Here is an 18485-nt window from a genome sequence, read left to right as displayed (position 1 = left end):
ACGATTAGTGCGGTGTAAAAACCTCGAAAATTGGAAAATTGGTATCTTCTCTGACGAATCATCGTTTTCCTTATTTCCGACCGCCGATCTGTGTTTGGAGACAGCCGAAAGAAGCAGTTTATCCAGCCTCTCTTCTCCCAACCGTAAAGCATGGCGGGAGGTTTGTGATGATTTGGGGTGCTATTTCCTGGAAATCCGCTGGACCAATGATTACTCTTCATGGAATAATTAACAGTCGAGACTATTAGGAATTTTGGATGACCAAGTTCATTCTCTGGTTCGAGAACTGTTTCCGGAAGTGAACGCCATATTTCAAGATGATAATGCCCCAATCCATACAGCTAAAATTGTAATGATTTGCACGAAGAGCATTCAAATGACGTTGAGCATCTGATTTGGCCACCACAATCCCCAGATCTCAACATTATTGAACATTTGTGATCGATTTTGGAGATTCAAGTAAGAAGTCGATTTCCGCGCCATCTTCTCTAAAAGAACTGGAGGATGTTTTAGCTGAAGAATGGAATAAAATTTGAAACAATTCACAATTTGGTTGAATTAATACCGCGAAGAATTGAGGCTGTAATTCCGTAAAAGGTTGACCTACAACATATTAAAATAATTTTGTTGATTTTTAAGGTGTTTCTTTTATTTTGTTCAACCTCTGTATATGAATAAGTCGCCCTTTTTTCATGAGACGTATTAATTTATTACTACGTGCATAAAGGTATATTACGTGCATAAAAGGTAATATATATATATATATATATATATATATATATATATATATATATATATATATAAAAATTCACTTGTTATCCCTTTTTTAAAAGATGGAATAACTCGATCGTCGAAGACAAGAACCCAGTAAGCAAGCATGACCGGACGTGCCCACAGAGTTTTATAATTATAATGACATTATATATTTCTCTCTTGTTTTCATTTTCTTATCACTTTGTTTTTCCTGGGGATGGGGCATTCTACTGGATGCCAAACATTCTCCCATTAGTTTAGTTACTCCAACCGAGAGATCTTTTTAATATTCTAACCGTCCCTTTAAGTGCTATTGTTTGTATTTCTTTTGCACTTGGTTCACCGGGTATATTCGCCAGATAGTTTTTGAAATTCTTTTTCATTAGCCTGGTTGCTCCTATAATGACTTGTTTGATTGATACCTTCTTAAGATTCCAGTTTCTTTTCATGTCGTACATAAGTCGTTGGTATTTTATGTTTGTGTCTATATGTGTGTGTGTTAATCAAAGCATTTATTCACTATTGTCTGTTCCTCTTTCTTTCGACTCACGTCTGCATTATTCACGCTAACACAGTACAGAAAATATCGACCTATTCACGATAGATATACACCAACACACGTTCGCTAAACGCTGTTACGATATAAAATATTGTTTTGCTTTACTGCCGACTCAGAGAATGAAATACTCTGACCACTCGATACTCGAACCCTGTTAGATATTCTCTTTTCTATTATCTCTACCGCATTTTATCTAATTCAGCGAAAAGGGAGGTAACCGCATAGTCCTGGTTCAAAGCATTTCTATTTAAGCTTCTTTAACGCTGTTTCTGACTACATGAACACGAATGGAAAGGCAATCCTTTCTAAAATTCCCAGGAGACAAAACGTCTCTTCTCGTCAAAGGTAACATTTTAATGTCCAGCTTATCTTTATCAATATCTTCACACATTTTTGTAATTACCGCCTGGGAAATGTTCTTATCCTATTACAAAGATCTAAAGTTGGTTTGGCACAACATTTCATTTGTACATTTCAACGTAGAATCGGTATATATTGCCTTCGCCAAAAAGTTCGTTCGTTCTTTTCGGCCTATAAAAGATCGTTTTATATTCATATTCTTAAAATGCTGCATCCGTGTAATAAGCCATCGAGCAGTGTAGTTCTTACAGTTGGGCTTTTTTGCTACAGGGAAAAAAAGCAAAAAGCAAAAAAAAAAAAAAAAGCAAAAAAAAAAAAAGCAAAAAAAAAAAAAAGAAGCAAAACTACAGAAAAACAAAAAAACAAAAAAAAAACAAAAAAAAAAAAACAGAAAAGCAAAGAAATACAAAATACAAAAAATAAAGAAAATCAAAAATATAAAAATAAAAATACAGAAAACAAAAAGCAACCTTCCCCCAAAAAAACAAACAAAAAATTAAAAAAACTACAGAGGAGTAAAAAGAAAAACCCAAAACAAGCAAAAAAAAAAAAAGAAAAAACTATAGAAAAGCAAAAACAAAAAAAAGCACAAACAAAAATAAGCAAAAAAAAAAAAAAAAAAACTACAGAAAAGCAAAAAAAAAAAAAAAAAAAAAACCCCCAAACTACGGAAAAGCAAGAAAAACAAAGGAAAAAATCTACAGAAAATAAAAAAAACACAGAAAAGCAAAACAAAACTGCAAAATTACAGAAAAACAACAAAAATAGAAAATCCAACACACACACACACACACACACACACACTGGAAATAAAAAACAAAATACAATAATTCGCATTAAGATTAAAAGATATGCCATGCGAAATGGGTAAAATGAAATGTTGTGCCAGAAATGGTTTGCTCGATTGTAAAAAGGAAAATTTTCAGTGGGAGATGATCCTGACTAGTTGTACAAGATTCCCGTTCGACAACTAGACAAATCGATGACATTCCCAAGATTTCCAGATCAAGCGCGTAAAATAAATTTCATCAATATCCATATTGTTTGGATTATACGAATTACTCTTCTAATCTTGAATGTTATTTGCTACAACGTTTCAGACGATGTAATCTCCGATCTTCTTCAGGTGTATCGTGTCAAACTCGGAATTTCGAATGGAACTCTTTATCTAATTTAGAAGGTAGTATACCCTCGTTCTGTCAGCCAGAGATTACAAGATGAGAACATTAGTCCGAATAATCCAAATAATACAAATTATCAATCCTCATCTAAAAAATGTAAAATCATTAATACCTCTTTAAAAAACAAACGAACTTTTTGGTGAACCGACTATATTCAATTAATAGTTTGATTACTTAAGAAATGGTTTATACCAAAATTTTGTTGACATTGGATTTAAAGCCTACTATGTTGTAATCTGCAGGGAAGCAGTTCCGTTGTAACACGTTCCACACGCAGAAATCCTTTGGAGAAAAAACTGTGTCCATAGACCATTTTTCTGACACTTGTAGAAATTTCTTTTGGATATATTTCTTCTTTTTTCTTCTTTTTTTCTCTTCTTCTTTTCTCTTAAATTTGCATATTGCTGCTGCTGATGCTGTTGGTCATGTGACTAATTTCTGCCTGTTGATTGATCTGCGCATTACCGATTTTGTGATAAATTTCAAGGCTGAAGTTGGCAGTTCAGAATTGAGTGCGATACAGAATTGAGTTTGGCACGGAGCAGAATTGAGTTTGAAATGGAATTGAGTGATGTACAGAATTGAGTTCGGAATGGAATTAAGAATTGAGTGCAGTACAAAATTGAGTTCGGCGCGGCATGGGATAGATTTGAGTTCGGAGTGGAATCGATTTAAGTTCGGAATGGAACCGACATTCGAAATGTGTTGACGTACTCTCTTTTCTCCGTCTAAACAGGACGTTAAAATGTTAAAGTGACTCGTCTAAGTTACCTGGCGAAGTTAAAATGTTGAAGTGATTGCGTCTAAGTTATCAGACGTATTCGTATCTCGCAGAGAGAAATCTAGTTCAAGGGAAACTAAGAAACCTGTCGAGGACTTGCAGTTAAATATGTCGGAAAAATACCAGCTGGGAGGAAAGAACACATATGAAAAATATTATCACCAGAAAAGATTGAATTAAAAATGTCTATCGCTAGATATTTTCTTCTAAGAAAATGGTCACGTCTCAAGCTGAAGTTTTTCTAAGTCAAAAGAAAAGAATATTTCTATTCAGTCTCATAATCTCTAGGTCGTGAGTTCAAGCCTCACCTGAAAGATATTTCTTTTCTGACTGGACTTAAAGAAGAAACGAGGAAGTTTTTCTTCATCGGACTTCTTGCTTCTTCAGAGAACTTTATTATACAAAGAACTGCTTTTTTTTACAGGTTGTTCCTTCGGGAGAAAACGAGGAAATAAATTCCTTACTAAAAGAACACTCATGGAACATGATTTCAGATAATAAGTTAACTTTGTCTGCAGATATTTCTACTAATCGACCCAAGAGGGCTTTACAAGATGTAAACTTAAATTGCAAATAAAGGGAACTAAATTTTCGACTATTCTAAAAATATTACGACCTTCTGAAAAAGCCTAAGTTGGTCGAAATCTCATGTCACAAAAAAAACCCCAAAAAAACAGCAGTAAGTAATAAAAAAAGCCTACTCAACTCGTCCTTCTTACTATTTTTCTATCTTTTCTACTTGTTACACGCAAAGAACTTTTCTTTGTAGTTGAGAGCAAAATCTTAGAAGCAGACGGTTGTGAATTATTTTGGCTCTGCGTTTTTTTTTTTTAAATAAAACTGTTCATTTGTTTCTATCCACCAAGTTTTTTATCTTTTCATTTTTTTTTGTTGTTGTTGTTGCTTTTCTTCGTCTTTGTGTTAGTAACGTTTTTATACGTCGAAGTGGCCTTCATTCGAAATAATAATAATTTCGATATGTTAGGTACATAGAAGAAATAAAAGTTTTTTCTTTTGCAATAAGACGAGTTCTTGTCATGAATGTTTTACAAGAAGAGACCATGAAAATAACGATAGAGTAGAGAAAGACTATTAAAGTCCTGCGGTGTTTTTTTTTTTACGAAAATAAAAACGGGCTCTTAAACGAAATATTTTTGTCTAACACAACGTTAATCGAGTTGCTAATTTGTTGATAGTTTTTTGGTGTTATTTTATTATTTTGATATAAAATATTTCACATCTTTATTGTCATTACAGTGATGGTGAAGTGAAATCTATCACCGCTCATCTTGGTTCAACCACTAAAGCCGACACTGACACCGCCATTCCCGTCAGGCAGTGGGTCAAGCATCGTGGCTATAGAATTAGCAGCGCGATTGGTAAGTCAATTGTACAAATGGCAGGTCATCTAGAAGTTCTTTAAACAAGCTAAATACCATTGCAATAAATATCGTTGGAAATGCAAATAAATATTTGTCGCATACGTGTATGATACGTACATATAATTATTATAATTATTTAATAATTTTAATTCTCTCTCTCTCTCATATATATATATATATATATATATATATATATATATATATATATATATATATATATATATATGCGGCTGGGGGACCGCTTGCGAATTTCATACTCAAATGGACATTGCTCCTTTAAAGGAAGCCCGTTAAAATCGTATAGAGTTAGTGCCGTTTCATTTTTTCAATATAAACTGATATAATAATAATAGTAATAATAATAATAGTAATAATAATAGTAATAATAATAATAATAATAGTAATAATAGTAATAATAATAGTAATAATAATAATAATAATAATAGTAATACTAATAGTAATAATAATAATAATAATAGTAATAGTAATAATAATAATAATAATAATAGTAATAATAATAGTAATAATAATAATAATAATAATAGTAATAATAGTAATAATAATAATAATAGTAATAATAATAGTAATAATAATAATAGTAATAATAATAGTAATAATAATAATAATAATAATAATAATAATAATAATAGTAATAATAATAATAATAGTAATAATAATAGTAATAATAATAATAATAATAGTAATAATAATAATAATAATAGTAATAATAATAATAATAATAATAATAATAATAGTAATAATAATAATAATAATAATAGTAATAATAATAATAATAGTAATAATAATAATAATAATAGTAATAATAATAATAATAATAGTAATAATAATAGTAATAATAATAGTAATAATAATAATAATAATAATAGTAATAATAATAATAATAGTAATAATAATAATAATAGTAATAATAATAGTAATAATAATAATAATAATAGTAATAATAATAGTAATAATAATAATAATAATAATAATAATAGTAATAATAATAATAATAGTAATAATAATAGTAATAATAGTAATAATAATAATAATAGTAATAATAATAGTAATAATAGTAATAATAATAATAATAATAATAATAATAATAATACTGATTTCGTTTATTAACGTCTCTCTGGAAAGGGGTGGGATTAATTTCCAGAGGATTTCTCTCAATCCTGGCTTCAAACGAGGAGCTTCAAAGATCAAGGGTTTTTCTAAGAATATTGGTGGTACCTAAAATAGCAGAGGTCTGGAGGCCACCTAAAACATCGGGGATTTGTAATTTTTTCAATTGTCCTTCCAGACGACTTGATACTACTCGTAGTATACCAACTACGACCGGGATTATTTGTGTTTTAACCCCGTGTATATGCTTTATCTCCAAGGCTAATGGAGCATGATTGCTCCATCTCTCGTTCTCATTGTCTCTCACATTCCTGTCCCAGGGTTCTGAAAAGTCTACAATCTGCCAGGTTTTTGTAAACTTTGTCAATGATGACCAAATCCGAACGATTATGTTCCAATTGCTTGGTCGTTATGACATTTTTGTTCCACCATACCTCTACCTTGCCATCCTCACTTGTTCTCACTTCATCAGGCACCCCTTAAACAATTTTCCAGCACACTTCACCCCAACCTTCTTACACACTTCCCAATATATCCGGAGTCCCATGCGAACGTGTCTTTTGCGATACTCTCTCTGGGCCAGTCCACTACATCCTGATGCAAGGTGCGCAATTGACTCTGAGGTCTTACCACAAATCCGGCATTCTGCAGCAATTTCTTCTCCTAGAACCACTTTTTTGAACAATCATGTTCTTAATGCCTGCTCTTGTGCTGCACAAACAAAAGTTTCAGTATTCTTAGCCAGATACGCAGCCCTAAGCCATTACCATGATCTTTCATCAGCCACTTCTGCTATATCCTGGAAGAACCTTCCATGCAGTTCCTCTGCCTTTTCTCTATCCATACGTTTCACATAATCAGCCTTAGTCTCACATACCTCCACTTCATTGGCCACAACCTTAAGCATCTACTCCTCACTTTTAACCACATGCTCTTTCAACGACATCTCGATTCTAGCACAATCTTTTATACTTTTCAATCCTCTCCCACCATCTGTCCTCTTTTGATACAGCCTTGCTACGTTACTTCGAATGTGAAATATACCAAACAATGCTAAAGCTTTTCTTGTTTTGATATCCATGGCATGCAAATCCTTGTCAGACCATTCTAAAATACCCGCACTGTATCTCAAAACACTGACTGCCTATGCATTCACTGCTTTCATTAGGTTTCCTCCATACAGTTTCGACTTCGCAATTAGTTTCACTCTTCTAAGATACTCCTTCTCCCTGTCTTTTTCATTCATTTCTCTGTTCATGATGTCTACACCCTCCAACACTCCCAAATACTTATATCCTATATCTTCTATTTCTTTCATGATTTCTCCACTTCGCAGCACTATTCCATTCGAATGAACCTTTACTCCTCTTTTCATCACCAGCACCACACATTTACTAATCCCAAACTCCATCCCAATGTCTTCTGAGTATGTCCCTACAAAATCTACCAGTCTAAGCAAAGATTGACAAAACACTAGAAAACAGCAATTTCAGACTCTGTGGACAAAGAGACGAAACAATAAACCAAATAATATCCTTGTCAGACCATTCTAAAATACCCGCTCTGTATCTCAAAACACTGTCTGCCCATGCATTCACTGCTTTCATTAAGTTTCCTCCATACAGTTTCGACTTCGCAATTAGTTCCACTCTACTACTTTCATTTCTCTGTTCATGATGCCTAAACCCTCCAACACTCCCAAATATTTATACCCTGTATCTTCTATTTCTTTCATGATTTCTCCATTTGGCAGCACTATTCCATTCGAATGAATCTTTACTCCTCTTTTTATCACCAGCACCGCACATTTACTTATCCCAAACTCCATCCCAATGTCTTCTGAGTATGTCCCCACAAGTTCTACCAGTCTCTCCATTTTCTTTTCATTTCTACCGAATATTTTCAAATCATCCATAAACAATATATATATATATATATGACATAATCACGTTGAATATAAGGCATAACCACGTTGATACACTGGTTCCCGTCAGATCACCGAAGTTAAGCAACGTTGAGCCTGATCATTGCTAAAATGGGTGACCAATTTGGAAATCCCAAGCGCAGTTTGTAGGAAGACGTCGACACCTCCCTGCAAGAGTTACAAAAACCTAACGTTGTCATCTCCCCCAACGGAGATATACATGCGACTGGGGACTGCTCGTGAATTTCATACTCCATGGAACTTCCTTCTTCGGAGGAAGCCGGTCCGTTTCATACACACATAAAAACACATTAAAAAAATGTTGATTTATGCAATTTTACATTTTTTAATTGTTTGCTTTTTTCTTCTTTAGTCAATGACGTCGCCCTGTTGGAATTGAGCACACCTGTACAATTCTCCAAATGCATCAAGCCGATCGACCTCCCTCAGAAGAGTGAGAAATTCACGGGTCACTGCGTCGCTGCTGGATGGGGTAAAACCGGAAGTAAGTAACTCAACCAAATGTTGTACTTCCACCTTCCACCAACTTAAAAACGTATTCCTAAGTTTCTTTTTTCTTTTCCGTATTACGAGATCGGTTAAAAAAGTTGACAGGAGTTAGAATAAATTAACATTAACACACACACACACACACACACACACACACACACACACACACACACACACTTATAGAAAAGGTCCATTCAAAGTGGAGAAATTCATAATGATAAATAAAAAGATGAGCTACAACAAATGCAATAAATCTATTTTTGGCAAATTATTCCCCACAATAACATCTGACAACATAAGCACTTGTGGTAATCACTAATACAATGGAACCCCGGGATACGGTAGTCCTAGGATACGTTTTTATAAGTTACGATGTGGAATACGATGTTTTTCCGGACCCTGTTTACGGTAGTTGACCAGCCTTATGGTGTTATTTATAATATTTGATTATATACATGTATATTATATACTGTACTGCATTTTGTTACTAATTTTTAATATGTACTGTATAAAGTTTTCCGTAGGCCTCACTATACAGCGATTTTACGTTACGAACGGATCAATGCCGTATCCCAGCATTCTACTGTGTATACACGCACACAAACACGCACACATATCTATATATTAATTAATAATTATTAATTATTTTATTATAATTATGTAATAATAAATCTTCTTTATTCTCTCTCCCACTCTCTCTCTTTCTTTTTCTCTCTTTCTCTCTCTCTCTCTCTCGCCCCTCCTCTCTCTCTCTCCCCCTCTCTCTCTCTATCTATCTATATATATATGATGATTTCAACGTCTTGTCAGACGAGTGCTACTCCCTCAGACACTTAAAGACCATGAGCCCAAAAATGACTTCCATCTCCACAGGACCATTTTAATAGGCAAATGCCTGAGGGGGTATCTATACACAGATAGTGTTACGGAGGCTTACCTTTGTACGACAGCTAAGTCTCTCTCTAGGTTCAAAATGTTGAGATCCAGCAACAAGCAAGAGCAGGATAGCCAGCAAGAAGTTAAACTGCAGACCAGTTTAATGCGGGTACTGGTCTCCCGCTTTATGGTTTTTTAAATCAGAGATTTGCTTCTCCTAGAAAGGTTGCCTTCACCACGGCCTACGGGAGCCCTCTCCACCCCAACACACACATGCATACACACAAACACACACGGTACTAGTTGGCCGTTGACCCCGATAAAGGGTTCATTCGCCCTTTGGAAGGACTTGTTTTTAATTCTTCAGTGAGACTAGCCACCCTCCTCACCAAACAGGTCTGGTGGGGGAACCAGTTTACCCGACCATGAGGCAGGTAGGTTACATGGTATCAGTAGCATATGACATGACCTGACATTAATATATATATACAATACCAGCATGAGTACTCAGCGTTGCCTGGGTTGACATGAACTTCTGTTTGAAACACACCGGTATACTAATCATTTTCATCATGGGCAACGTGGGTACTCCCACAACAAAAATAAAAGAACGGATGAAAATATGTAAATGTAATCGCTCAAAAAAAAGAAGTATGTGATACCCTCTCCACCAGATATTTCGGCAGAAGGGCCACAAAGAGAAGAAACTATTCTCTGAATATTGAGCACTGGAAAGACCCCCCCCAAAGAAAAGATAATTAAATATAAATCATTACAACTTTTGTTTCAATAAAAATAGCAGTGAATGCCCGTGCGATCGCAAAAAAAAAAGAAAAAACAAAGATCTACCAAAATTAATTCAAAAAACAATTAAATGACATTTTCGTCATTTTATATTTCTAATGTAATCCCCCCACCCAAAAAAAATTGAATTTGTCATATTTTGGGGTTCGTTCTGTTTATAAAATTGTTAGATGAAATTACAGAATGGTTTCATAAAAATTAATTAAATTTATCGTTATTTTATGTTTAAAATGTAATTCCCGCCCCCCCACCACAAAAAAACTAAAAAATTGTATATTTTGTCCCCCCCGTCGATCGCCAAACTTAAAAAAATGCTAGAGATGACATGTCTGGTTGAACGCTTTGTGACCAAAAAGTTGGTGCTCATTTTACGTTATTTATTTATATAGAAAAGTTATCCCCAGGTTAAATTTTTTTTTCAAAATTTCTTCTTTCATATTATTTATAAAGACTGTTTAAACGTATTAGGCCACACAAAACAAAAAACCAGGTCTTAATTTTTTTGGTCAATGTCAAGTGTCTTTCCAACTACCCTAAAAACTTTAAAATGACGACTTCTAATGGTTTTCGGTGGTGCTGAAAACGAATATTACGTTTAAATTTGGGGCAGGTGAGTAGTTTTCATGATATGAAGAAATTACTTTTTCAAAAAGTGGGGGATCACTTTCTTATATTAATTTAACGTAAAATGAGCACCCACGTTTTGGTCACCTAGTAATTTCTTTATATCATAAAACAAATTAAACTGTAATAATCGTTTTCAGCACCTCGAAAATTGGTTTAGGGGTTAAACGACGCTGGGTCACGTCGTAAAAATTGACAATTTTTAATTTAAGATATTAAATAAATTATAAAGAAAATCTGTTTCGTAGGCAATTAAACACACTTGCTATGGTATAATTATTATAATAAATCCTAGGCAACACCGATTAAATTTTATAAAAAGAAACAAAAAAAGCAGGGGATAATGGATTTTGTTCACATGTGTCCCTGACTAACTCTGCCCTCGTAAGGATGCAAGTAAATGAGGACATTAGTTTTAATTATTTTTCTCTAACAAATAAAAAAGGTTACTTAAAAATTAAGAATATGCGAAAAAAAATTCATCTGAATTAAAAATAAAAATAATAATTCAGCTTAGAATAATATTTCGAAATGAAAACAAAAACAGGAAATATTTAATAACGTGCTCCGTTTAAAACATTTTTTCAATTAAACTACCACAGTTATTTTTCCTTTGGGGTTTCTGGGTTTTGGTTTTAAAATAAAACGGTTTCAGATTTCAGATAAAATAAGTTAAATCAAATATAACTTGAAATTTAAATAAACTAAATAATTAAACATTTTTTTAATTAGTACAGTTGAAACAAAGCTATTATGTCGAATAAGTAATGCCCTCGAGGTAATTATTTAAATAGATTTCATTTAATGTAATATGTTAATGACCGTAACTCAATAATGTAAAAGTGGTTTGAAGAATGCTATATACTGAAAGTCCGTATACAATTTAATGTCTCCTTTGACAGAAGTATCCTAACATGGGCATTAATATTCCTTGACCAGGAGAGGTGTACACACATATGGCCTTTATATTTCTTTTATGATTGGGAGACACACTACTATTTTTATATATATATATATATATATATATATATATATATATATATATATATATATATATATACACACACGAAGGGATCGAGTTTAAATTACAAAACAGCTCAATACTTAGAATTACACAGAGCAGATTATACACGCACACACACACATATATATACATATTTTTAAAAATATTATTATATAATTTTATTTTACAAACGTACATATATTTTTATACCCTGGAAGTCACCCGGCTTACAATGGTTGGATCACATTTGCAAAGTAAAAAAGAAAGTTGCAGATAGTGTACAATATTTAAAAAAAATTATTTTCAGAACTGAGACGTAAACAAAAAACTTCGCTACATGGAAAGTTGGTCTGTTACAAATTTATTGAACCCCCCCCATAGAATTCCAAACAGATAACTACATAGATATTATTTGGATTATTTAGATATTGTTCTTATCTTGAGTGTTATAATCACAACGTTTCGATCGATGTAATTTCCGACCTTCAACTGAATCTTGTCGGACTCAGAAATCTTTGTATCGAACTCTGGAATCTACACGGAATTTCGAAGGAACGCTTTATTTAATCCACGGGGTAGCATGTTCTCGTTCCATCAGCCATAACAAGATAGAAGTCCTAACTAATTAGATTTACCTAGAAGGTTATGCTTTACACCATGGGTCCTTACGGATAATTCAACGATTAATTTTGTGAACCGTAATCTTGTTTTTGTTTTAGATAGGCAATCTTATTATTTATCACTATTTCGTGCAGATTCCCGAGATCGACATAAGGATTTTAGAGTTGAACAAAAGAGACCTGAAGAATATCGGAGGTTACATCGACGAAACTTTGTGAAAAACACACACAAGATGAGAACAGTTGTTTAAATAATCTAAATATGTATGATTAATCCCCATAAAAAAAGTTAGAAATAGAAAAATATGTATATAATCGCAATGGGTTTAGAATTAGTTTACGGACAGTTTTAGGATTGGAAGCGAGTTTTGTGACAGTAAAATTTATGGTCAGTCTTGAGTTTGCTAAAGTTTACGATGGATGACAGTTAGGAAGTCCCTTGAAAGGGATCGAATTGATTGGAGTCAAATTCGAGCGAGAGTAGATCAGATAAAGGACAAGGCTTCAGTCATTTTAAGCTTTAGTTGAAACACGTCTTCAAATATGTAGCAAGATATGTTTGTATAACTATAATTGAAACTATCTCGGTCAAATGGCCATCCTTAACTTATTTGTCTTGATAATGCTATAATTATTCGGTTACAAATGTGTGTTTTCTTTTATTTTCCTTTTTGAAAACAGATAACGGTATTTATCCGACCAAGTTGCAGAGAACCGACATCAAAATCATCCCGACTTCGGTGTGCCAAAAGAAGTCTTATAACATCGAAGGTGAACAACATATTTGCGTTGGTGACCAGGAAATCAACGGCAAAAACGTTTGCAATGTAAGTCATCTTGAATTCATCGCTAGATTTCATATGCAAATTCATAACACAACTATTACATCATACCCTAATCCTATTTCATATTTGCAATATGTAAGTCAGCATACACCCAACTCCTTCTCTTTATCTATCTTTCGGCCTCTGTCTCTGTCTCTATCTCTGTCTCTCTGTCTCTATCTCTGTCTCTCTGTCTCTGTCTCTGTCTGTCTGTCTGTCTGTCTGTCTGTCTCTCTCTCTCTCTCTCTCTCTCTCTCTCTCTCTCTGGCTTCGTGGCCGGGTTCGAATCTCCCGACCGGTAGTAATCGTGTTACTCTGCACTGATGATTCCCGAAATGAATGAAACACTAGTATCTGTAGGTATTAAAAATTATTATCGTAATAATTATGTCAGCCCCTTTAAGATACTCAGTTCTTATTGTTGAGCACTTTAAAGTGGAAATAGAAAGTTGGTCACCAAGCTTCCACGCATAGATTATGATGTTATAATCATTAGATCACTATGGCCGGATGTTACGACATTTAAAAAATAAATGTTAAAATGTCAACAATATCTCTCGCGGTTGAGATTGGTCATGAGATTTGTCCCTTGCTAATGGAGTCAGAGATGGCTTCGGGGCCGGGTTCGAATCTCCCGACCGCCGGTAGGTAATCGTGTTACCCTGCACTGATGATTCTCGAAAGGATGAAACACTAGTGTCTGTAGGTATTAAAAAATTATTATTTCAATAACAAATAAATAAATAAAGTATCTGCTCTGACATTGCCCTCGGTCTATGAATGAGAATTTTTTTAGGATAGAGACAATTTTTATTTTCCTTCAGAACCAGGACAATTTTTATTCTCAATTTTATATTAATTAATATTAATTTTAATTTTAATTTTTACATTAATATTTATTTATATGCTGTGTGCCATTTTTGTAAGAGGGGGGAACGGAATTTATCCTCCAGCCGATACATCTTCTATCATTATATGTGATCAGTTTTCTATAATAGTCAACCATATAGGAGCCTATTCGTGACCAGACGCACACACAGACGTTCAGCTTTATATTTGTGTGTGTGTAGATATATATATTTTTGTGTGTGTGTATATATATATATATATATATATATATATATATATATATATACACATGTATATTTATGTGTATATATATATATGTATATGTATGTATATGTATATATATATATGTATATATGCATATATCTATATATATATCTATATATATCTATCTATATATATATCTATATATATCTATCTATCTCTCTCTCTCTCTCTCTCTCTCTCTCTCTATATATATATATATATATATATATATTAATATATATATATATATATATATATATATATATCTCTCTATATATATATATATATATATATCGAGAAGGCGAGAGAGCGGGTATTGTAGAGTGAAAGAGGGGAAGAGAGAAATGTCATAAAAGAAAGTATCAATAATTTCCCTTATTCTCTGTCAGTGCCTAAAACTGAACAAAGATTTTATGAGCATATTTTCTTTCTTAGAACTGTCCGTCTGTGGAACACAATACCGCCGGGTTGTATCCCAGCTGTCTATAACGTGGCCCTTTATAAGTCTAATGTAAATAAGTTTTTGTTGAGCCGTCTTCTTAATTGATCAAACCTTACCCAAGTTTCGCCATAACCGATCATTAAAGTGTTGTCTCACCCGACACTCATTGACCTTTATGTGACCTTTGACCTTAATAAGCGGTGACCTCCTAGTAAAAAAAAATGTCACGCAAAACTTTTCTAAACTTGCGAGCCTGTCTCTATTCTATCGTTATTTTCATTGCAAGTACTCTCCTAAGCTTCAATCTATAGTCATCCTTCGCCAAAGTTTCACAAGAAACACTCGTCTAGCTACAGCCACTATCAACAATTTCCCTCACTCTCTGTGCCTAAATCTAAACGTAAATTCCATGATCAAAGATTATTTCCTAGAACTGCTCGCCTGTGTAATTCTGTTTCACTGGTCTGCTTTCTAGCTGACTATAATATGGTCGTCTTCAATCCAAATGTAAACAAGTTCTTGTTGACCCGTCTCTTTAAATAATCAAATTATACTCAATTTCAACCACTTAATGATCACTATACTGTTGTCGCAGTGACCAGTGTACACTCATTAGCCCTTATACTCTAGTGGCATGTGGGTCTTGATAAGTGGTGACTCCCTTGTAAAAAAACAAAAAGAAAATTATCCTGCTACTTTAAATGAAAGTACTGCATTTTGGTTGATTCAAAATTTAGAAAAAGCTTATATATATATATATATATATATATATATATATATATATATTGCAACATTTTAATTAACTTCTTTCTCTCTTTCTGGTTTTCTCTCTCTCTTCTTTCTATTTCTTTTTTACACACTTTCTCAGCATAGTGTATCTCTTTTTATTTCATTGTTCATTAGATTTGTTGGCGCTTCTGCATTATATAAATGAAAAAAAAAAATGAATTTAAAGTGAAGCAAATGGTACCCACGTAATTGTTAGGTCTCAAATAGTAACATATCCAAAAAAATTGGAAAATCGAAAAGATAGAAAAATAATTTATAATGAAAAAAAAAAAAAAAAAGAAAGAAAAGAAGCAAAATCACTATGTTACGTTTACTAAAAGAGAGATAAGTTGGCAGGGGAGATAATTAAGTTCTGTTGCTTGCGTCACGTGACGACCGTAATGTCCGACAAAATTTATTCCCCGTATAAACGTTGTCGGGGACAGTTTTTCATTATTATTCATCATATGATCAATTTAATTGTTTTTCTACTTCATCGCTTTCCGTAATTTTTGGATATGTTACTATTCGCGACATTATAATTACGTAGGTACCAATATTTTTTCGTTTGTATAATGAGTGCCGATTTGTTTCCTTCAATCGACATTGAGTCGTGTATCATCTCACTGAAATCGCACCCGAGTCGTCCTCCACGAACTCAGCGTAACAAAAGTGGACAGCGATTCGGCTCCAATTTCGATTGCTACAGTAAACGGTGCAAAAAAAAAAACAAAAAACAAAAAAAAAGTCACCGACCGGCCGAGCTTGTGCAGACTTTGTTTGCTGAATACTGACAAATATGACTGTCATCTCGGTTCCACACGAGATGATTGATTTCTCTGGCCGGTTGTTTGGGAGTTCTGACTTCACCTCATCCTACTCTGACACTATTTATTTATTTATTTATTTATTTATTTATTTATTTTTGTCCTCAACTATTTCGATTCACGTGATAATGAATCAATAGGGTAGGAGTGGGGGTGGGGGTTTAAAAATAATTCATAACTTAAAAAAATATTTAGTTCAGTCCCCGCATCTTATGCGGCGTTCGTCAGTCAATCATTTCCTTTTTCTTTCCGGGGGGTGGAGGTAGTACTGTTTAGGTACGACAAATGCATTTTCTTTTTCTTTCCGGGGGTGGAGGTAGTACTGTTTAGGTACGGCAAATGCATTTTCTTTTTCTTTCCGGGGTGGGTAGTATTGTTTAGGTACGACAAATGCATTTTCTTTTTCTTTCCAGGGGTGGAGGTAGTACCGTTTAGGTACGACAAATGATTCCTTCTGGATCTCTATTCTTGTTATATTTAGGCACGTCATTCGAGCAATTCGTATTATTTGGATTACTACTAATTATAATATTTTAATATTAAATATATTTTAATATTGAATGTTATTTGCATATTTTAGTCGACGTATCCGCCGTTCTGTCAGCCATGATTGGATGGAATTCCTAAACCATTCATAATTGTAGTTTTGAACCTTCAATCGCCATAAATGTAAAATTGACAACTGAACTTTACCAAGCACTCTATTCACTGCACCACCCGAATTACTTATGACTTCTACAAATTAATGGCTGGCGGAATGAGAACATACTACTCCCGTGGATTAAATAAATGGCTTTGTTCGGAATTCTGTGCAGATTCTCGAGTTCAGCACAAAGATTCCCGAGTTCGATATGACACACACGAAGAAAGTAGGGGTCACATCGATCGGAACGTTGTGCAAATAACACACAAGATAAAGATAGTAGGCCGAAAAAACAAAACAAAAAAAAACAACAACAAATAATAACTGTCATATCATTTTAGCCGCGCGATAAACACCAGAGGCCTTTCGGGATTATGGTGAAGTGCTCTTTGAACCGTCTGTTTCAAGTTGATTAATTATTTGATTGATTCCAAGGCGTGTTTGGTGGATTATCTTTTGTTCAAAACAGTTCTTAAATGTTTTATTTTAATTGGAATTCATTATTGAGATGAGTATTATTTATATTAACTTATTTATTGCGGACTATTATTTTCATCTTTATTAGTTGTTGTTTCACGATGTTTCTGCCAACTATTCCTCTGGCCTTCGCCCGAAGGGCGATCAAGGTTGGATTTTTTGATCTTATAAATCCGCGTTTATTCATTATCTGATCTTCTATGGTCGGGTCGTGGCGCAGTTGATAGGGACGTTGAATCTCTATGGTTCCAGATGAGCATTGTCTGAAGATAGCGGTTTCAATCCTACTCAAAGCCGGTCAGAGGTCAAAAACGTGGTGAAACGACAACAACTACAGATGGCAGTGATTGCTGAGAATACAGTTAGGAGATTCAAAGTTCCTATCCGTCGCGGTTACGACTTGACGAAGGCCACAAGAATAGTTGGTCGAGACGTCGTGAAACAACAACTAATAAAGATGTGAATAATAGTCCGCAATAAATGAATTAATATAGTTCTTAAATGTTTCGACTTTTTAATAACGTTTCTCTAAAATCTGTCGCTCAAAATCATGAGTAAACATTTTTCATCATAATTCAACATTTCAGGGTGACTCAGGCGGCGGTCTCGTATGTAAACGCACCGACGGAACCCCAGTTGTTGCCGGCGTTGCTTCTTACGTCTTCGACTGCAATGAAGGTTTTGGTGTCTTTGCCAAGACGACAAACTTCCTCGACTTTATCAAGGACCACATGGATGTTTGGCAGTAAGATTGAATAAAACGTTGAGACTTCCGTAGTAATGTTTTGTTTTTCTGTTTTCTCGCGGTGAACGTTGGCTATATGGTTTGTTCCTTGTTAATAAAGTAAAAAATGGCTTCGTGAGCAGGTTCGAATCTCCCAATCGGCTGTAATCGTAACTCCCTTAT

The 18485-nt window shown here is 33.8% G+C and overlaps 1 protein-coding gene across 1 annotated transcript in view; it reads left to right on the top strand.

Moving 5' to 3' along the window:
• Window positions 1–18355, top strand: part of LOC145242634 (chymotrypsin-1-like) — a 26478-nt gene extending 8123 nt beyond the window's left edge. Inside the window, exons 3-6 of the mRNA XM_080105754.1 lie at window positions 4892–5013; window positions 8442–8573; window positions 13187–13332; window positions 18166–18355. Coding sequence (XP_079961880.1) covers window positions 4892–5013; window positions 8442–8573; window positions 13187–13332; window positions 18166–18327 — 562 coding nt within the window. The 3' untranslated portion in view covers window positions 18328–18355. The remainder of the gene's footprint in view (window positions 1–4891; window positions 5014–8441; window positions 8574–13186; window positions 13333–18165) is intronic.
• The last annotated feature ends 130 nt before the right edge of the window (window positions 18356–18485 follow it).

Source organism: Euprymna scolopes, chromosome 21 (genome assembly GCF_053919585.1).
Source record: "Euprymna scolopes isolate OS-2025 chromosome 21, ASM5391958v1, whole genome shotgun sequence".
Taxonomy (NCBI): domain Eukaryota; kingdom Metazoa; phylum Mollusca; class Cephalopoda; order Sepiida; family Sepiolidae; genus Euprymna; species Euprymna scolopes.
Note: the sequence above shows the minus strand (reverse complement) of the source record. Positions and strands in the feature narration are given on the sequence as shown.